At 44.6% G+C, this 22,783-nt stretch overlaps 1 protein-coding gene across 3 annotated transcripts in view; it reads left to right on the top strand.

Annotated features, from left to right (window-relative positions):
• The window catches only part of VPS9D1 (VPS9 domain containing 1), a 53,302-nt gene that overhangs the window by 13,261 nt on the left and 17,258 nt on the right, over positions 1 to 22,783 (top strand). For all 3 annotated transcript variants that reach the window (XM_056525990.1, XM_056525991.1, XM_056525992.1), the window contains exons 7-11: positions 1,991 to 2,053; positions 2,197 to 2,249; positions 2,320 to 2,407; positions 5,014 to 5,099; positions 6,443 to 6,885. In XM_056525990.1, coding sequence (XP_056381965.1) covers positions 1,991 to 2,053; positions 2,197 to 2,249; positions 2,320 to 2,407; positions 5,014 to 5,099; positions 6,443 to 6,885 — 733 coding nt within the window. The remainder of the gene's footprint in view (positions 1 to 1,990; positions 2,054 to 2,196; positions 2,250 to 2,319; positions 2,408 to 5,013; positions 5,100 to 6,442; positions 6,886 to 22,783) is intronic.

The following is a 22,783-nucleotide window of genomic DNA, read 5'->3' on the forward strand; positions in this document are numbered from 1 at the left end:
CAAGGATATTTGGGTAAAAAAAGTTTTTTACCCAAATATCCATGGTAAAATGAGGGTGCGTGTGTGCCTGTTGCCGGGGTCGGGTCCGCGCTGCTTCAGGCCTCCGGTGTGCGTCCCCTGCGTCGTTGCTATGCACTGCACGGCGCACTGATGTCATGCGCCACGCTGTGCAGGGGACGCACACCGGATGCCTGAAGCAGCACGGACCCGACCCCGGCAACAGGTAATTATGCAACCAGGGATGGGGGGAACAACGGGGCAGCGGCGCCGGCAATGGGTGCCGCTGCCCCTTCTCTCTCCCTGTCTGTCGGCGCCGCTTCTCTCCCCCTGGCTATCGGTACCGATAATCAGGGGGACAGAACGGGCAGCGGCGCCAATAGCCAGGGGGAGAGAAGGGGCGGCAACAGCGCTCTAGACCCCAGGAAAGGCAGGGGGAGAGAAGTGGGCAGCGACGGCCTCTCTCCCCCTGCCTTTCCTGGGGGTGTATCGGCGTATAACACGCACATAGACTTTAGGCTAAAAATTTTAGCCTAAAAAGTGCGTGTTATACGCCGATAAATACGGTAATTGCTTCTTTACCAATAAAAGCCCTGTATTATGATAAAAAAAAAAAACACAAATGTACAAACTATTTATTGCGATGTCCGTAATGACGTGTACTATAAAGCAATAATGTAAATTATCCTGCAAGGAGAACGCTGTAAAAAAAAAAAAAAAAAAAAAAAAACACGCAAAATTCGCCAATTTTGGTACAAATAGCGGAATAAAAAAAATCAAAAGATAGCATGTATTGCAAAAATGATACTAATAAAAAGAACAGCTTGTCCCGCCAAAAATAAGCCATCACTCAATAGCGTCGGATGAAAAATAAAAAGTTTACGGTTGTGGGAAATTGATAACACAAAAAAGGGAAAAAAGAGAATTTTGCTCAGAAAAGGAAAAATAACATAAAAAGCTATATAAAATGGGTATCACCATAATTGTACCGACCCACAGAATAAATATAACATCACTTTTACCACACAGTGAACCCCATAAAAAAAAAAACCTGCCAGAAATTTTCCAGTTTTTCACAATATATTGGAGGTTTTTACAAAGAAATGCTGCATGTGTCAACAAAAATGCACCACTTATATAAAGTACTAGAGATGAGCGAACTTACAGTAAATTCGATTCGTCACGAACTTCTCCGCTCGGCAGTTGAGTACTTATCCTGCATAAATTAGTTCAGCTTTCCGGTGCTCTCGTGGGCTGGAAAAGGTGGATTCAGTCCTAGGAGACTCTTTCCTAGGAATGTATCCACCTTTTCCAGCCCACCGGAGCACCTGAAAGCTGAACTAATTTATGCAGGAAAAGACATCAACTTCCGAGCCGAGAAGTTCGTGACGAATCGAATTTACTGTAAGTTCGCTCAACTCTATAAAGTACAATATGTCACGAAAAAAAACAATCTCAGAATCACTCCACTCAGAAAAGCATTCTAAAATGATTACCATTTAAAGAGACACATGTAAAATAAAAATAAAAAACCCCTTTTAACTACTTATGTTCACCTTTAAGCATTTTTGTCCCTTTTTACTTTCTGTTGTTGTTCTTAATTTTATTTGCACTTGAGGACTTTATCTATGGGACATCTTTCATCAGATTAGGACCAGTTTGTATATTAGCACAATAAATAAATAAAAAATTGTAAAGAGATTTTTGCTATTCTGGTTCATATTTATGATTAATTACTTCCAGGCCATTTTACAACATAGGAACCACATTATCTTAGTGAACCCTATCAATATATTTTTTTCTTTTTTTATGCTTTTAAACGTTTGCTTTTAATGTATGACCTACTTTTGTGCAATAATGCATTCATTCTATTAACATGTTATTGTTGGTGTGCCCCTTTTTTTTTGTAATGTATTGCTTTTTTGAGCATTATTAGTTAATACCTATTAGTTGCACTTGCATTTCTAAATACTAAATACTTTTTTTCTTATAGACACTGTCCCTACAGAGGCAGATGATGGAGAACCTGGTAATAGCCAAGGCCAGAGAAGAGACTGTATCCTTTACTTTTTCAGATGGTCCTGGCAGAGAGGAGATTATTGGTTTGTGCTGTGTCTTTATTAAAATGTAATTAGTGGAATAAATTGAGGTGTAAAGATCATAAGAAATGCTGAAGAATTCCCTAACTACCACTCACAGTTGCAGAGGAAAGCAGAGGAGCGCAGGCTGCGGTTGCAGGAAGAGTCAAACAGGTATATGGGAGAGGTTATTCCCTGGGTGTTCATTGTCCTTTTCCTTTATGTACCTCTGCTTTATCTGTAGACGGTTTTCCAAAAACAAGCAGATGACCCCGGCTGAAGAAGAGCAGAAGACGCTGTACACTGCCGTGCTGGAATATGAACAGGACAATGTGAGTACAAAAAAGACGAAAAGACTAGCTCATTGGGAAGGCAGATATAAAGTGGGACTGTTGTCTGCATCAGCCAGATCCCTGCATTCAGATAAGAGACAGAGGAGGAGATTTATCAAAACATGTGCAGAGGAAAAATTGACCAGTTGCCCATAGCAACCAATCATATTACCGTATTTTTCGTCCTATAGGACGCACCGGCGTATAAGACGCACCCAATTTATAGGTGCAAAATCAAAAAAAAAATAAAGATTTTGAACCCAATAGTGGTCTTCAACCTGCGGACCTCCAGATGTTGCAAAACTACAACTCCCAGCATGCCCGGACAGCCAACGGCTGTCCGGGCATGCTGGGAGTTGTAGTTTTGCAACATCTGGAGGTCCGCAGATTGAAGACCACTGCATAGGAGGGAATACTCACGTGTCCCCGCCGCTCCGGACCCGTCACCGCTGCCCTGGATGTCGCTCCATCGCTGTCGCCGTGTCCCCTTCGCTCCGGAACGTCTCTGCTGCCGGCCGGGTATTCTTGCTCTCCGTCACCGCCATCACATCGTTACGCACGCCAACACACATACGCGACAACGTGATGACGAGGAAGGAGAGCGCCGGCCATACAGGGGATCCCTGAACGGAGAAGACACCGAGGAGGCAGGTAAGGTCCCTCCCGGTGTCCTGTAAGCACTAACCCGGCTATTCAGTTGGGCTGTTCGGGACCGCCGCGGTCCCTTTCCCTTCAGATGCGGTGGTCAGCTTTGATCGCCGCGTCTGAAGGGTTAATACAGGGCATCACCGCGATCGGTGATGTCCTGTATTAGCCGCGGGTCCCGGCCGTTGATGGCCACAGGGACCGCCGCGATAGGGGTGTATTCGCCGTATAAGACGCACCGACTTTTTCCCCCCAGTTTTGGGGAAGAAAAAGTGCGTCTTATACGGCGAAAAATACAGTACTTTTTTAATTTATAAAGAGACCTCTGAAGAATGAAAGAAGCGATCTGATTGATTGCTATGGGCAACTGGTCAACTTTTCCTTTTGCAGAGGTTTTGCTAAATCTTCCCTGAAATCTTTTTGCAACAGGAAAAGGGGTAAACATTTAATTTGCATTCATTGTTGTCTAATATTTCTATAAAAATGTATTTAACTCCTTAAGGACAAAGCCCATTTTGACCTTAAGGAACAGGCCAATTTTCCTCCCCTTCTAAAAAATCATTATACTTCCAATTTGCATCTACAAACCCATATAAGGACTTGTTTTTTGTGTCACCAATTATACTTTGTAATGGCATCAATAATTTAATAACAAAATCTACCGCAAAACAAAAAAATATATATTCGTGCCATTTTGTAACTTTTGGGGGCTTCCATTTCTACACAGTGCAATTTTTGGTAAAAAATGGCAACTTACCTTTATTCTGTAGGTCTATATGGTCACAAAGATACCCAATATATGTAGGTTTTATTATTTTTTTTTACTACTTTAAAAAAATTATAACTACATGCACCAAAATTTGTATGTTTAAAATTGTTATCTTCTGACCCCCTATAACTTTTTATTTTAAAGCATACAGTAATGTATGAGGGCTCATTTTTTTGCGCCGTGGTCTGTAATTTTTATCGGTCACATATTTGCTTTGATGGGACTTTTTGATCGCTTTTTATAAAAATTTTTATGATATATGAAGTGACCAAAAATGCACAATTTTCGACTTTGGTGTTTTTTTTATGTGTACGCCATCGACTGTGCAGTTTAGCTAACCTTATAGTTTAATAGTTTTGACATTTACGCACGCGGTGGTACCACATATGATTTTATTTTAAAAAATAGGAAAAGGGGGTGATTCAAACTTCTATTAGGGAAGGGGTTAATTCACTTGTATTAACTTTTTATTTTATTTAAAAAATTTTAAGCCCCCCATAGGAGCCTATAACAACATGCAATCATCTGATTGCATATACTGATCAATGCTATGCCATAGCATAGCATTGATCAGTGTTATCGGTGCAGAAGACCAATCGGACAGCGAGGAGGCAGGTAGGGCCCTCCTGCCATTCGCTCAGCTGATCGGGACCCGCGATGTCACCGCGGATGTCCGATCAGCTCCACTGAGCTACCGGCACCAGTTAACCCGTATTTTAGATGCCGCATTTTAGATGCCAGGGCGTACAGGTTCGCCTCTTGGTCCTTAAGTCCCAGGACGCAAGGGACTTTTTTCCCTATAAAAGTTGTTTGCACAGACATGTTAAAAGAAAACTCCTATATGATAGGGATCTGGCGTAATATTTGTGGACCTTACAAAAATGAAAGATTAATACTTTGTTATACAGTAAAATCTCTTTTGACATCTCTGTCCATGTCAGGAACTGTCCAGAGCAGGATAAGTTTGCTATGGGGGATTTGCTTTTACTCTGGACCATTCCGGACCCGTACAGAGATGTCAGCAGAGAGCACTGTGATCAGACTGGAAAGAACTACACAACTTCCTCTGGAGCATACATCAGCTGATAAGTACTGGAAGAATTAAGATCTTTAAATAGAAGTAATTTACAAATCTATATATCTTTTAGTATTAAACACCCAGATCTTCTATTATTTTAATTTGATGCATTAGGAATGGCCTAAAGTCCATAAGGAGAAGATCAAGAGCAATCCAAGTGACTCCGACTTAGTTTGCAGCTATGTTTGCCAAATCCTCAGGTAAGCATTTTGATATTTTACAAGATATTTTCATGGTGAACTTTTAATCCTTTTCACAGAATGCTGTACATGAATTTCAGTCTGACCAAGGGCCATTTAACCTTTTCGATTTCACAAGTATGACTGTGGTATCTCAGTGGTCTGACAGAAGGGCTCCCTTTGTCAAACATTAGTTGCCGTGTTAGCCGGGGGCCTAACAAAGGCTTCCAGGTCTGCCAAGGCTGTATGCTTATTAGGCTGTACCAGAGGTATGACTTAAAGGGGTACTCCAGCATTCTGAACACACCGGTACCCCCTTGTGATGTCACACCATGCCCCCTCTATTCATGTCTATGGGAGGGGGCATGTTGTCCGTCACACCCCCTCCCATAGAAATGAATGGAGGGGAGCATGGCAGTGAAGTCCACACCACTGCCGCAGGAACCCGGCGTTTGTTTAGAACGTCGGGTGCTGCAGGAGATCGCGGGACCCCCAGCAGTGGGACCCCCACAATAAGACATCTTATTCCCTATCCTATGGATGTCTAGCAGAGGAGTACCCCTTTAATAGTTTGTCAGTTTTACACTTACAGGCAATAAAGCTAGACTGAGCACACCAAATGTAACTCTATTGTCCAACCATTGCATTATGTTTGCATTATTTGGGTACGTTCACACTACGGAATTCCATGGGTGGAATTACGCGAGCGGAATTACGCAGTGTGAGCTCAGATATGCCAAAGCACAGCATTTGGCAGTGTTTGGAAGACCCATAGAGAATGAATGCTGACTAAATGACGCCATTCATTCGTAGATTTGTCCTGCATTCTTGGGATTGGAGGGAGTCCCCAGTGGTTTGCACACCACTGATCAACTAGTTATGCCAATTGCTGTGGATAGAAGATAACAACCAAGCATGTGTTTTATTTTTATCATTAAAAGTTAAGGGGATAAAGGAGCTTTCAATTTAAAGGAGTAGTCTCATGCCGGAAAACTTACCCTCAATCCACAGAATAGGGGATAAGTTTTAGATTGCAGGGGATTCGACCACTCCAGGGTAGAGCCAGGGCCCCATACTCGAGATTGCGGGAGGGGTCCCAGTGATCGGACCCTTGCGATCTACAACTTATGCCCCATCTTGTGGAAAGGGGAATAGTTTTTCAGCATGAGATATCCACTTAAAAGGAACAGTGCTTTGTCCAGAATTGCATCACAGTCTTATAAATTTGCCTGGTTGAAGTTGTCGATAGCAGTATTAGTTTTGCAACAGTTGGAATGCTACACGTTGAAGACTAATAGTGTAGAAGAATAGGTAACATCCTTATATTGTTATCCCTTCTAATTGTTTATCTTTCTATATTACAGCACATCAGATCATCCAATTGCCAAACTAGTAATTCACCTGCAGTGCCAGATATACAGCCGTCTATATTCAGTCATCAATAAAGACACCACTCAGGAAACCTCAGTGTGCAAACTTTTTCGTCATTCCCTTCCAGCAGACCCAGCCTCTTTATTAGCCCTTAACACTCCCCAGCTGAAATCTTCAAAAAGTTTACACTGTCTCCCCGGACCTCCCCGACCCTCCATCCAGCACAGCCACTCTGTAGGAGAGGGTCTTGAAAGCTGGGAAAACCCTGGCAGCATCCAGCTTGATAGAAGTCAGAGCAAGAAGGATATGGAGAACTCTTTTGAGGACTTGGAAAGTTTACTGTCCCCTACATCAATGAGCATGCCAGCAGCACTTCAAAGACTGACAATAACACAACATTTAAATGTTGTTGTAAAAGAGATTCACAATGCCAGAGGTAGGTAATTTAGGATTAATACATTAAATGCAATGTCTTCAACCTCATGTTCTAGCTGTATCTGAAATTTAAAAAAATTCACCTTTTCTTGGTCGCTCTTCATTGGGGCGGACACCTTACTGATGGGTATATGCTCTTGCCACTAGTAGGTGCTGACACTAGGAAAAAAAAAAGTTGGCTTCTCCCTGGCAGGATATACCCACCCACTGGAAGTGAGGTAATCAGTTTTAGCTAGTGTCAGTAGGAGGCAAGACACAAGTCTGGGAGCTCCCCAGACCTGGTCTTTTTTATTATTTTCTAGTAAGGGCTCTCTGTATGGACGGTCCTTCCTTGGCATCCTAGCCCATCTCCAAGGATGGGGGATCTTCCGGGAGCTCAGTTTCTAGGCCTCGGCTGTATCTGGCCTGGGGTCTCATCCGCACCCCTTACGGACGAGTGGGTTCAGTCTCTGACTGTTTCCTTTTCTCTAGTGGTTGTTATTACCACCCTAGGGGGACTGCTTTGGTTCGTCCAATCAGTATAGGTGTCCCCAATGAAGAGCAACCGAGAAAAGGATTTTTTTTTTTTGGACTCACCATAAAATCTCTCTCATAGCCTACATTGGGGGACACCGCACCCACCCATATCTTCCTTTTTTGTCCGGATGATCTTTTCTGGTTCTTTTTCTGTGATTCTTTTCTGGGGAAATTCGGACTTATGTCTTTGTTGGCTTCTCCTACTGCTTTGTGGCAAAACTGATAACCTCACTTTCAGTGGGCGGGTATATCCTCCCAGGGAGGAGACAACTTTTTTCCTAGTGTCAGCGCCTCCTAGTGGCAAGAGCATATACCCATCAGTATAAGTGTCCACCAATGTAGGCTACGAGAAAGGGAGATTTTACGGTGAGTACAAAAAAAATCTCCTTATTGGGCCTTATTTATTACGTTTTCTTTGCAGGTTTTTTTCCATGGTATTTAATATTCAGGGGTGTTGAAATTTTATTTAAAAAAACTACTTGTCCACAGGACTAAAACGCAGCAAAATCTACTTGTCCCTCATGACTATCCACTTGTCCGGACCAGTTTTCACTTTTACACTCTAATTTTTTCCTCCTCACCCTATAATAGCCATAACTACCTACTATAATGATACCTTTAAATTTTTCAATAACATATTCTCTGAACCAAATTTTTTTATTTATATATATATATATATATGGATAGCAATCCAATGGAAGCAGCACCCCCCAAAAAAAAGCGGTAGTGTGGTGCACGCAGAACCGAACCCTGTTCAATGGTCCATATGTAGATAAATTAGTATAAATCCACAGCACACAAAATGATGAAAGTGCAAAAAAAGTGAAATTTATTCCATATCTTGGTGAAAGTTACAGCGACGTTTCAACCAGCTCTCCTGGTCTTGAGAAAGACCAGGAGAGGTGGTTGAAACCTCGCTGAAACTTTCACCAAGATATGGAATAAATTTCACTTTTTTTGCACTTTCATCATTTTGTGTGCTGTGGATTTCTACTAATTTATATTTATATATATATATATATTAATATTAATATTATTCGGTGAAGTAAAATTGAAATAGTAAAAGATAATTTAGCAAATTTGGTGGTTTCCTTTTTTACACCATTTACTTTGTGGTTGAGCTAACATGTTGTTTTGATACTTTACACTGGCCTGATTACAACAATACCAGATTTGTATAGTTTCCATCATGTTTTACTAATTTAATTCAGACTTTTTCAAAAAAAATTGAATTGCCATTTTTTGACCCCTGTAGCTTTTTTTTTTTTTTCCGCATGCCAGGCTGTGTGAGGGCTCATGTATTGCGCCATAATCTGTTTTTTGTATCTGTACCATTTTTGTATTTATCTGACTTTTTAATCGCTTTTTAACTCTTTTTTGTTTTTTCTAGGATATTATAAAAATTACAATTCTGTGGTTTGTTTTATTTTTTTACATTTAGGTCATTTACTGTACGGGGTACATAATATATTTTAATAGTTCGTACAATTACGCATGCAGCGATACTAAACGTTTATTTTTATTTATGTTTACATGGTTTTTTTTAAATGATATTTTTATTAACCATTTTGCAAAAACAAAATCATACAGAAAATGAAGGTAGGGAGACCCGATACAGGGGTAACAATAGGTACAAAAGACTACACCTCTTGTCGGTTTCCTTGACCACCCCACAAAAGATACATAAATGGAACACATTGCTAAATAACAAAAACAATCCCCCCTTTAGCCACACGCTCAGAGCTGAGCCACGCGGCTAAAAGTGAAAGTAAAAACTGCCGGTTAGCTCAGTGGGCTGTTGGGGATAGCCGCGGCGAAATCGCGGCATCCCAAACAGCTTGCAGGACAGCCGGAGGGTCCCTACCTGCCTCCTCGCTGTCCGATCGCCGAATGACTGCTCAGTGCCTGAGATCCAGGCATGAGCAGTCAAGCGGCAGAATCATCGATCACTGGTTTCCTATGAGAAACCAGTGATCAATGTGAAAGATCAGTGTGTGCAGTGTTAGAGGTCCCTATGAGAGCTATAACACTGCAAAAAAAAAAGTGAATAAAGATCATTTAACCCCTCCCCTATTAAAAGTTTGAATCGCCCCCCTTTTCCCATTAAAAAAAAAAGTGTGAATAAAAATAAACATATATGGTATCACCGCGTGCAGAAATGTCCGAATTATAAAAATATATTGTTAATTAAACCGCTCGGTCAATGGCGTGCGCGCAAAAAAATTACAAAGTCCAAAATAGTGCATTTTTGGTTACTTTTTGTAAGTCCTATCAATGCACAAATGGGACCATTAAAAAAAAAATTAGCCCTCATACCGCCCCATACGCGGAAAAATAAAAAAGTTATAGGGGTCAGAAGATGACAATTTTAAACGTATTAATTTTCCTGCATGTAGCTATGATTTTTTCCTGAAGTACGACAAAATCAAACCTATATAAGTAGGGTATTATTTTAATCGTATGGACCTACAGAATAAAGATAAGGTGTCATTTTTACCGAAAAATTTACTACGTAGAAACGGAAGCCCCCAAAAATTACAAAATGGCGTTTTTTTTTCAATTTTGTCGCACAATGATTTTTTTTTTTATTTCATCGTCGATTTTTGGGCAAAATGACTGACGTCATTACAAAGTAGAATTGGTGGCGCAAAAAATAAGCAATAATATGGATTTTTAGGTGCAAAATTGAAAGAGTTATGATTTTTTAAAGGCAAGGAGCAAAAAACGAAAGTGCAAAAACGGAAAAAAACCCGGTCCTTAAGGGGTTAAAGAATTCCGTTTCCATATGGGACCTATAAATGCGTTCCCGCCTACCTAGCCATAACTCATAGGTGGATCGGGCCGCCTGCCATTTCAGCTTGTTAGGTGGAGTAGGGGAGTCAACAAAGCGGGAATATGCCTCAGACAAAGTCATGCTAGCAGTCTCAAAACCCTCCCTGGTCTTACGTTTCAAAGAGGAGCAATACATCATAATTTTACCACGTATCACTGTCTTGGCTGTTTCCCAATATAAAACCGGAGAGTCTTTATGCGCCGCATTGTCGGTCTCAAACTCCACCCACCACCCCGCTAGCAGGTCTAGAAACGAGTCGTCCTTGTGTAAATAAGTCGGGAAGCGCCAAAGAAAGTCAGTGCCCTTGGGACTGGTCGACATAAGGTCTAATGTCACTGGAGAATGGTCAGACAAGACCATCTCCTGAATGTACACCTCTAGTAATCTGGAGCGTAGGGATGGACTGATCAGGAAATAATCTATCCGGGACCATGTGTTGTGCGTGTTGGAGAAATGCGTGTACTCACGAGTATCAGGATGAAGATGACGCCATTGCGTCCTGCAAACTTGTTTGGGCGAGTAGAGGGGGGTCGGATGACCACTGGCGGAGTCGACGCCCCAGACCTGTCCAGCATTGGGTTCGCTACCGTGTTGTGATCTCCACCCAACAGCGTGATCAGACCCGCCGTGCGGTTGATAGTATCTGTCAGGGAGGCGAAAAAAGAAGTGTTAACACCATTAGGAGCATATACATTAAAAATATCATACACCTGTCCCGCTTGTTCAAGTGTGATGTGGGACATACCACCCTCATTATCATGTACATGGGAAAGCAATCGACAGGGAAAAGCTTTGTGTACGAGTGTCAATACCCCTGACTTGCCCTCCACTGCGGACGAGCCCGCTACCTGGCCCACCCATAATTTGCGCATCCTTTGGAAGTCACCCTCCGTGAGATGCGTCTCTTGAAAAAGCACAATATCAGGGCGAAGGCGTTTTAGATATCTCAGAATGGACATGCGCTTCTGTGGTGATCTCAGGCCCTTAACATTCCAGGAAATGACTCTACACATGTATATCACTTCCCCCCGCCCCCAGAATCGAAGGAGGACAGAAGGTACACATACTCTCGCCGGGTATCCTCCCATCAGGAGGACAGGAGTGGCAGACACAATAACAACAGGTGAAGCAACAAGGACAAGGGGAGCTCAGGATGACGTACGGATGGCAGTGTCTGTAGAGAGCGTCACATCAGGAAGAAAAAACAAACAGACCGTGGCATCAGAGCGTAGAGCTTGAAGGAAGAGGACAAAGAGAAAGAAAAAGAACAGAAACAAAAGCAACCAATAGAACAATCCACTAAGTAGTGGTGCCCAGGATAACACTGTGGACGCCATCAGGGTGGTATGGGACTTCACTTTTTTCGGACACATAGTGAGACCAGGACCACCCCGCTGAACAGTAAACATTTAACTCCCCTTTATGTAGAGAAATCTGCCTTGAGAGCAATCAGAATTAGAAGTACCCCTGGCAGTAAAATCCGTATCTAAGGTCAGGCCCCCAGATCTCATACCACACTATGAAATTTGCCCTGAACTACCCACAACAGTATTAGAGTGCAGGCCTAATGACCAGAAGAAACCAACATAGCTGGTCCCCAGGCTATACCTCCTCCCTCCTCTGAGCAAAATGCATAACCAAAATAGAGATACTCAGTCTGGGGAAGAAGATCGTCTGCTGCGGCTCCTGCTTTGACGGCTCTGCGATTTTCTCCTTTTCCTGTGGTCACTGGGCGAACTTGCTCGATCTTCACGGCGACGGTAGGATCTGGAGGATTGTTCACCCCTGCCCACTGGGTGTGAGGATGAGCGCTGGGGGAGATCCTGTGGTCGGTCAGTTGCTTGGGACAGTAGATCCTGAAGCGCTGCTGCTGCATCTTCTGGAGTTTGAAAGGATCTGAGGGAGCCATCCGGTAGAAAGACTTTTAGAGTGGCTGGGTACTGCAGGGTGAAGCGCTTCTTCGCCCTGTACAAGGTCGTGCAAATGGTGCTGAAAGCTTTGCGGCGTTTGGTAATTTCAAAGATCAGGATTTTCCTGTTACGATAGGTCAAGGGGGAGGTACGCTTTCGGAAAGCCCTGAGAATTTCAATCTTATCGTTGTAGTCCAGTAATTTCAGTATCACTTGGCATGGGCGAGAAGCTGCATCATTCAAAGCTTTCGTGCGTTTAGGCTGCAGTTGTCCCAGGCGATGCGCCCGTTCAACTCGGCACTTGTGTTGCAGACCAAGAGCCTTAGGAAGGTCGCTCTCGCAGAATTCCTGTAGACCTGACTGGAGAAGGGTTTCACTCACCCCCACCAGGCGGAGATTGTTGCGTCTGGATCTGTTTTCCAGGTCATCCAGCTTTTCGCTAACATAACAGAGGTCTTATTCTGCTTGCCTCACTCTGGTGACTAGCCCTCCGTTGACTTCTTCCAGGGTAGTTATACGCTTTTCCGTCTCTCCCAGTCTCATATCATGTTCTTTCACCGTGGATTGCAGTTGTGACATGGATGATTTCATTGTGTCTTCCACAGTGCTCTGTATAGTAGGAGCGATCAAGTGCACTAAGGCTGCCGCCAGAGATTGCAGGTCCGTGGGACAGTTCAGTATAGCATCTGCCGACACTACTGTAGCGAGGGGGCAAGGCTCGGACGGGGCAGATGCGTCTTGAACAGGCGCGGTTAGGGTAAAAAGTATTTGGCTGCCTGCCACCTCCATCCCCTCAGAGGGCAAGTTTACACCCACGGATGTTACTGGTTGTGTGGCTACAGCCAGCGGGGGGTTAACCTGCGTGGCCGCCAGGCCATTGTCCAGAATACGTGACCTTTACTGATATAGCGGTCCATTTGTATAATGACGGTTCAGAAGTGAGAACAGTAAGACACGATATGTGTGAGAGAATGCTCAATTGATAACTGTGGCAAGAGCTCCCTCTAGGGTAGAGAGGATGTATTACAACAGTAAGGAGAATGCAGGCATCAGGGGACCATGAATTCTGTGCAGGCTCCCTGTTGCAAGAAATCAACTAGCTTCCAGGTGAGTAAGTAGATTGCTCTGTAGCTGAGACCCACCACTAATCTGTATATTTGATATCAGCAGGAAATGAATTCACACAGACAGTCCTCTCCTAGGTCAGGGCCTGTCAGCGGCAGGGCACAGCGCCAATGAGCACAGTTCAGCAATATGGCAGTTCCTTCCGTTCTCCTTTTATAGTGGGGAGGAGTGCTTGCCCTATTCCTGCTCACCTCTGTAACCCCTCAGATGTAGTCCGGGGGCCAGACACCGTCCCTGAGTGGATCCTCTGCGCTGAGATGATGCGAGCGCTTCCTGCGCTTTCACTTTTCTCCCCACTGTCAGCGCGCTCTCCTGCCCGCAGTTGGGAAGGAAGATGGCGGCGGGCGGGAAGTGTGGGAGGCCGCGTCCGTTATCTCCTGCTGCCGCGCGGTCTGGGTGTCAGGGCGGTCCGGATCGAGCGCCCCCCGGTGGTGCAGGGGGTCACCTGAGCAGTCCGGTAGGTGCGGGGAGCGGGACCGGGGCCGGTACTTTGCGGGTACGAGGTATGGTGAGCGGGAGCTCAGTCTCCTGGCTCACTACATGGCTGCGTCGGGACCGGAAGTCCATGTTTACATGTTTTTATATAGGAAAAGGGGGTGATTTGAACTTTTAACATGGAAGGGGTTAATGTGTGTCTTTTAAACTTTTATTCCTTTTTTTGTTTTTGTTTTACACTTTATAACACTTTTAGGAGGAATCATTAGATTCCTCATACAGATCAATGGAGTTCTATTGCGCACTCATTAATCTGTGTGCTCTGCGATCCATTGATAGAGCCTAGTCCAGCCAGGCTCTATCAATGACAGAGCCATGGACTCCAGGCAACAGAAGTAAGCCCTCCGGAAACCTCTATAGTGGATCTAACCCCCAACCCCCCCCCCCCCCCCCGATCACGCTGCGGGTGGGGGGGTTGATCCACCCCACTAGCCCACCAAGGAGCATTCACATGTCCCTTTAGACGCTGCTGTCAGCTGTGACAGCGGCAATCTAAAGGGTTAATAGCCAGCCGTATCGATCGCCGCATGCTGAGATTAGAGGTGGCCCCTGGCTACTGAGAACAGCTGGGGGTTGCTGAGTATGGAGCAGGCAGGAGTCGGGAGCCCGCTCCATACAGACTGCTGAGCAGGTGCTTGTCAGGTCCGGCGCAGGACTAAGGGCCAGAAAAATTCACCTGCCTGCCACCCGGAACTACAAACACATGCTCTGAGCTGTCAGGTTTTCCAGAGCTCAAATCCACTATATTTTAAGTGGGAACATTAGTACATTTGTATTTATTTATTTTGTTTTATGTATTTTTTTTATTCTTTTTTTCTTTTTTTTTTTTTTTTGAGACATGCCCCTTTTCTCCAATGGCCACGCTCTTTTTAATGGTTTCCTGAGTTAACTGAATAGTTAATGGGGTTTATTGGATAAATAAATTCTGGCACACAACACATGTGACACAAAAAAAAACCTACAAAATCTACTTGGAAAAGCCTTAGTAAATGAGGACCATTGTGTTGTTACCATGTACTAACCTACATAAACCTGATTCTATTTATTTATTTATTCATTTATTTATTTATTTTTTAAGTACTATAAATGCTATCATAACTCCTAGGTAGCATGCCCACTGTCTTCTTGTGGTTATATTAGATAGTGAGCTCCGTCCTGTACTCCTCTATGTTCAGTCACTTTCACATGCATACCATCTGTTCTGTAAAAAAATCTTTTCTCTTACTGTGGAAACAGTCAAAACCCTTTACTGTGCTGATTCACTCTCGTGTTCAGGGCTAGATTATAGAAAGTGTATAAGGGGAGCGTCCTTGGGCCTTTAGCCTCCAAGAGGGGAAGTTAGGGGTCCCCACCTAAAATCCCCTCTATGGCAAAGTAAAAGTTTTTTGACTTTTTTGTTTTAAAAATGTGCAATAATAAAACTATGTAAATATGGGTATCGTATTAATTGTATTGACCCATGGAATAAAGATAACTGTAAAGTGCACCTTGTAAAACTATTCTGCATTGTGTGTAAATTTACAGTTTCCTAATTATGAGACCCTACTACAAGGATTAAGATGTATTGTGTCCCCTTTATAGATTATTGAACTAATATTGTTTTATGGGACTGTATAGATGTGATGACATCACATTTGCCCGCCCCCTGACCTAACTAACCTCCATTTATGAACATACATGCTGGTGACAGTAGTCCTTCAGACGATCTGAGGAAGAGAAGGCCTCAAAACGCATCATTGACCTGTCTTTTGTTGTTTTAATAAAAGCCTATTATTTAAACTTCATTCCTGCACCTCTTGGATTCATTTTGGATGAAGCAGCGCCTTGATCTTTTGGTCTTTTTCCCTTCCTACATGTGTAAAGTGCACCTTGTAATACGGACCCCACCACCTCAAAAGTTTTGCTTTACAAATATTTTTTGTTGTTTTGCCATATATACAGTCTGCCTATAGGCAGACTCCAAAAAAAATTCTAAAATTGCTCAGTGATCAAAAAGTCAATATTATGCAAAAATGACTGGTAAAAACTACAGCTCACAGTGCAAAAAAATTAGACCATAGGTGGAATTTTTTTTTTTTTTAAATAAAAAAATTAAAGGGGTCACAAAATTGCCCAATAACATTTTTTTTTATTTTGCGCTACAAATATATTTATTTTTTTGGCTTCGTAATACATACATATATAATATAATATGTGGTGGCAGTAAAAAGTACAACTTGTCCTGCAAAAGTTAAACCTTAATACAACTCAGTGTCAGTGAAAAAAGAAAAACACTGTAGATCTTAGAAGGAAAACAATGAGGAGAAAAAGAATGTCAGTCAAAAATCTAAATTCTGGAAAGTTTGGGAAGTCCAGTAAAGGTTAGGATACATCGTTGCCGAAGCTGCAGAGGAGATATTTAGAATTTCTTATTTGGTAGAGTTAAAAAAAAAAAAAAAAAATGCAAACATAACCAACTATTAGAAATGTCCCAGTACACTAGAGAGTGCATCTGAAGGTTTTGAGAGAAGTAAGAATAAATCTTCGGCAAAGGCTGCCTTTAATTAGTAAGACAGTCTATCTTTATGTCCTCTATGCCAGGTTCTTGCCTAAATTTCTGTAAGGAGGGATTCTATAGTAAAGACAAGTCCCGTTGCTAATCCCAAAAGAGGGTGAGAGTGTACCACTGAGTTGAAAGCAGAAACTAGGTTTAGAGTATAAGGTAGCTGATATAAAAGGGTGGTCATATGGCAAATTTGACCAATGTGCAGTGCATATAAGCCAAGCTAAGGCTACGTTCACACTGCCATAGCGGGAGAAAAGAATAGTGCTTGCACAGTCTTTTTCTCCTGCTATTTTCTCTGAAAATAGCGGCACCCGACAGACCCCAGTGACTGTAATGGGGTCCATCGGGACCAATTATTGCCCGTCATGACCTGTCAAAATGACAGCCGTCAAACTCCAAAAAAAAAAAAAAAAAAAGTTTGACTGCCGTTATTGACGGGGCATAACAGTAGTGTGAAAGGGGCCTAACCTGGTCTAATGCTTCTTCTGCATTTTTACCCAGTAACAGTAGAGGCTTATTACGCAAGTGCTTGTGCATGCGATTTATAAGTCGTGTTGTGTTTACACTCTATACAATTTGGGAAGGAAACATTGCATGCAGGAAGCCAGTAGTTTTGCACATCTGAGTTTAGAAAATAAACTGGGCAATAACTACCAAATTCCTTTCTACTTTCACTCTCCAGGGGACTGCAGAGGTAGGGAAGCTTCACTTTAATAGGTTGTTACAAATTTAGGAAGAAGTGTTTGGCAAAATGTTTTGTAGTACACGATAGACATTCCATCCAGAACGCGGTTACTTTTAGTCAGGAAAAAAAACAAGACCTGTGTTACTTTGGAATCAGTAAATAGGGATGCAAGTGATCTTTTTTTTAGCTTCTGAGAGCACGGGGAGGGAGATCAGAGATAGAGGTCTGCATTGGGATTGGGATCCCGCGGGACCCAACCCAAAACCTATGGGCGGTCAGGAGGCTGCCGCGGGCAGCGTAGGCAGTCGGGCACTATACCTGCAGGTCCCGCAAAATCCCACAGCAGCCTCAGTGACTAAGTGGCAGCCCCACCCTCCGAGTACAGTCCCCACTCACTCACTAGGGTGGGGCTGCTGCTCCTCCTAACCGTCTCCTCCCCCCGCCGCCGTAGTGCCGCCATTTCATCTGTGCCGCCATTCCATCCCCCGCTCAGTCTGCCTGCCCTGGAGGATCAGTCAGTGACCCTCCATCTTCATTCTCTGCCGCCTGGGCCCCTACGGTACGTAAAAATGTTCATCTACACAGCACACACTCGCTGTGTGCTGTGCTGCGGGCCCGGCTGTCGGTGATCCTCCCAGGGCCTCCGTACAGGTCTGCTCTGCACTGCTATACACATGGGGGATATGTGCAGAGTAGACTGCAGACAGAGAATTGCACCATAGTGTCTTCTAGAGACCTTAGGGTGCAATGCTCTGCAGTCTGTACATACCCCCACCTGTATAGGAATTTACACACCCACACACTGCTATACACATGGGAGGGTATGTGCAGAGCATTACAATCTAGTCTGTGCTACAGGCAAGGGTGCAATGCTCTGCACATACCCCCACCTGTATAGGAATGCACATACACACACATACACACACATATACACACACACACACACACACACACTGCTGTATACTTGCCTTGCAGTCTGCACATACCTTATGGGAGCTAGAACAATAAATATAAAAATAAATAAAAGAAATTAACCCCTTCCCTAATAAAAGCTTTAACCCTCCACCCCCCGCCTTTCCCATTTAACTAAAATAATGTAAAAAAAATCAAATAAAGTATGTGGTATCCCCTCGTGCATAAATGTCTGAACTGTTGAAAAATAATTAAATTGCACGGTGCAATCAAAAAGTCCCATTAAAACAAAAATGGTACCAATAAAAACTACAGACCACTGCGCAAAAAAATTAGTCCCCGTAGGCCAGGTATGTACAGAGCATTGCATCGGCCAGTGACCCAGGGCCTCTGAGTCTGCACAGTCACTGCTATTCACATCTGTACTCTGTCAGGGAACATATGCGCACCAACGTGGCGGGTTACTGCCTGGGATTTCTTAATCCCTCGGAAACTGTTGGGGATATATTCAGTGTCTACCACTGTCATGTCATGCCTGTCGTGCCCACGGCCAAATTCCAGTCCCTCCCTACTGAGGAAAGACCCTGGTCAGGGGCCCTTGCAAGATATTATTATTATTATTATTATTATTATTATTTTTTTTTTTTTTTTTTTCTTGTATTCCTGGCAGATGCTAAGAACGCTCTGTCAGGTCCACCTGACACCCATCATGGAGGTGTTCTGGCATGTCATACAATATGATTTCCTCCTCCAAAGGATGCCGCATCCGTGGCTAGGGCTCTGGATCATCCCGTCTGGTGCGAGGTCTTTGTAGAAGTGTCCCTGCATGGGCATGGATTGATCCTGATGTTGATATGCCTGTCAGTCATCTCTCAGCTGCCGTATCCGGTACCCCACTGCTAACGAAAGGTGTCCGACTGAGTGACCTGTTGTCTACTATGGACTCATACCAGTAAACCAGACAGTGGTCTGTGTGGTTTCCTCCACCGCCTGCCACTCATCACACAGCTGATGTATCTGCGACTGGAGTTCCGGTACCCCACTGCTGTGCGTGGTGTCCGAAGGAGTGACCCTTGGATACTGTGGACCCATACCAGTAAGCCAGACAGTGGTCTATGTGGTCTCCTCAGCCGCCTGTCACTCATCACTCAGCTGATGTATCTGAGGCTGGAGTTCCAGTACCCCACTGCTGTGGAGGTGTACAAAGACTTGTCACAGCATGTCCTATGGACCCTAGATGGGGTACAGGGATGCATTCCGCGGCTCCTCTGCCTCCCCCGATCTCCCAAGGTGGCGGAGATACTCTCTATGGCTCCTGGGCCTCCCCTCCCTCCCACATGCGGCAGTGGGGCACAGTGATCGCCTATCTGGCTGTCCCCTTTTATCCAGCGCCTGGAAGTCTACTCGTTCAGCCAGACTGTTGTCTGCACTATCTCCATCGCTGTTGGTCTCCCATATCTGGGCTGCCGCGGGCTTGGTCAGGTTTCCCATACCTCTCTGCTGGAGTAAGGACTCTGGATGAGGGTCCCTGCAGGTACTGGGGACTGATGAGTCAGCCAGACTTTCGTCTGCTGGGTCTCTTACACCGCCAGGTCGCTCGTTAGTTCGGTTATACTCCAATACCCCACTTTCTGTAGGGGGGTTCGAGTCCACTACCATAAACTTCCCACTCCGAAGACAGTAGTTCAGGTTATCCACTGCCATGGTGTAGTTACAGGTGAGTCTCCCATTGTTGCTCCATGGGCCTTATACAATACACCACATACTGGTTTGCAGGGTTCCCTCCTTTACCAGGTTCCTCCTTACATGCCTGCCGCTCTCACGGCTGAAGGCTGGTAACCCACTTTCTGTGTGTGATTCTGTCTACAGCACCCGGTGTGGCCATGGTCCCTATTCCAGATAGCCAGACTTTGTCTGCATGGTTTTCTACCCCGCGAGGTCACCTTCCCCATTCTTGCCGGTCCTGCGGTTACAGTCCGGTTACTCATTTTCCAGGTGAAGTTCCAAAGAGTGTCTCTGTGGTCTCATTGGATCTTTTATACTTGCCAGTCAGACGTTGTATGCATTTTTCCTGCTCCACATTCATCCCTTGCGTCTGCGACAGCAGTCTTGGTGTGTGGCGCCATTTGGAGCTGGGGTGTGGGCATTTCTTGCAGGATCCATGGACGTTCACAGAAAGAGCAGCACCCTCTGTTCCCTTTTCTAAGGGTGCAACGTTGGTCTGCTGTGACACCATGCTGCCGGACTTCTGCACGTCTGCAGTTTTTCGCGTCTGCAGTCTTGGTACCACACTATCGTGAGGTAACCACTTCTGTGTCCCTACATATGCTAGGCCACTCTGTGTGTGTGTAGAGTCCACCATCCTTTTTTTCTGTGGGGTGTGCCTCGGGCCTTCCTGTTATTTTGTTTCCACAGGTTTAGGCGGTCAAACTCCTCTGCTCTGGCAAGGGGCATGATGAGGCAACACAGTCGGTTCAGCCCCCTCCATGCCTTCAGGTGTCTGTCCTGGATTCCTGTGCAGGGTGGTTCAGATGCCGGCTCTTTTGCCTTAGGAAATGACCAGAATGGCTCCGTAGATGCCCTTCTGGTCCAGGGTTACACCATGTTGAGGTGTTTCTCTCAACGCTCTGGGTGTGTGTGCTTCTTACTTCCATTTGTAGTCAGGACTCAAATTAGCTCCTACATTCCTTGATATGTTGTTGCAGGGTTTCTGGGGACTACGTCCGCCCAGTACTTTGCCCCCTTACCTTCGTGCAGCATTTCACTGTTCCTATAGTACCTGGCGCACTTTGATGATCCCAATTCCACAGGGGGTACGGGATCAGGGAGCTTGGCATGGTCTGGGCTTGGGTTTCATAGTGACGACCCTTGTTTTCCCCTCCTCTATATAGGTGGGGTACCTGGCTTGGCCCTTGTTTTTTGCTGACAGCAATCAGTTGAGCTGCACACTTTTGCAGCCTGGCTCTCTTCCTTTTTCTTTGTTATCTACTGCTGTTCATACAGACTTGGCACTCTCCTCTGTTGGAGGAGTTTATGCACTCATGTATGGCTCGGCAACAACCAGTCTAGCACAGTCTGTTTGGGTCCTGCCATTGCTCTCCTCCCTCAGTGCAATCTCCCTGGAAGGGTTTGTTCCTCCTTCCTTGTCGGTGTCAGTTGTGCTACTCTGACACTACAATCTTCTGGAATAACCTTCCCTTTTGTTTCCCCCTCCGTTCCCGTCCTGACGGAATGTTGCTTCGGTCTGCTCGGGTTCATGTCTGGTTAGTCTCCGTGTCTTGGACACTATCCTAGTATGCTGTGGCATGTCTTCTTTTCTAGGTCGGCCCTTCTGGTTCTTTGGGCTTTAGGGATGGTTGAGCTCTCCTGCCCCGACTTCTCCGCGGTCCCGTTTTTGGGGCGGTCTTTCTGTACCACACTTCTTCTTGTCTAGACGTAGAAGTTTGTCACCCGGAGCGTTTCACGGACGTTGGGTTTACTTACTCTACAGGTGTACGTCTTCCAGGCAACTCGGGAACCTCTGTTTCCCATGTCGGACGTGCCGTTGTTCCGGGATGCCCCTTTTCAGGGCATTCTGCTACCTTTTTGGCCTTATTCCTTCAGTTTCCTCCTTCGCGGGTCAATGTACTCCTGGGGTGGTGGGCGTCCCGGCCATCCAGATTACTCTGCTCGAGCTTCTTTCGCCTCCCAGGTGCTTGCGGAGGGCCTGCAGCTGTTCTGGTCATCAATTTTCTACACCAGGCCTCTCCACAACCAGTCTTCATTCTTCTTTCTTTTTTCCAGTGTTTTTCTGGTCTCCACCTTCCATACTCGCCTTCTGCTCAGGCGTACGCTGCTCTCCCTGGCATTTTTTTTCAGCCATGTTCTCTTGACTTGGTTGACTCTGGATGGGGTTCTCTTGTTTGTGCCCTTTTCCATTTTTGTTTCCCAGCCAGGTTAGCCCTCTGTCTGGTTCTGTGTTCCTTGGAGTTGATTCCTACCTCCTCCCGGAATGGTTCGGGCCCTTCTGACTTTCTAGTGGCCCTTTTCTTGTCTCTCTTTATGGACTGTAGCTTTGGAGTCTCTACATAGGATGGTCTCTTCCTTGGCGTCCTAGTCCATTTCCATGGACTGGGGTTCTTCCGGGAGCTCAGTTTGTGGGCCTCGGTTGTCTCTGCCCGGGATCTCGTCTGCAGGCCTTACGGTCGAGTGGTTTGGTTTCTGGACCGATTCTCCTTTTGCTCTTGGTTGTTTTTCCCTCCCTAGGGGACTGCTTTGGTACTTCCCATCAGTATAGGTGTCCCCCAATGAAGAGCAACCAAGAAAAGGAGATTTTTTTTTTGTACTCACCGTAAAATCTTTCTCGGGGATTCCTTTCTGGGCTCCTTCGTACATATTTCTTTGTTGGCTTCTCCTACTGCTTGGTGACAAAACTGATTACCTCACTTCCAGTAGGCAGGTATATCCTGCCAGGGAGGAGCCAACTTTTTTTTCCTAGTGTCAAGAGCATATACCCATCAGTATAGGTGTCCCCCAATGAAGGCTACGAGAGAGATTTTACGGCACGTACAAAAAAAATCTCCTTTTTTCCTCCTCTCTTCTAAAAATCATAATGCCTTCAGTTTTCCACCTAAAGACCCATATGTGAGCTTGTTTTTGCGCCACCAATTTTACTTTGTAATTACCTCAATCCTTTGTAATTACCAAAATCTATGGCGAAACCATAAAAAGATATTTGTTGGACAAAATTGAAAACAAAAACAAAATTTTTTAAATCTTGGGGGGTTTTGAATTCCACGCAGTGCACTTTTTGGTAAAAATGACACTTTATTATTCTGTAGGTCAATTAAAATAATACCCAACTTATATGTTGATTTTGTTTTACTTCTTTTCAAAAAT

This window comes from Hyla sarda, chromosome 6, assembly GCF_029499605.1.
Source record: "Hyla sarda isolate aHylSar1 chromosome 6, aHylSar1.hap1, whole genome shotgun sequence".
Lineage (NCBI taxonomy): Eukaryota > Metazoa > Chordata > Amphibia > Anura > Hylidae > Hyla > Hyla sarda.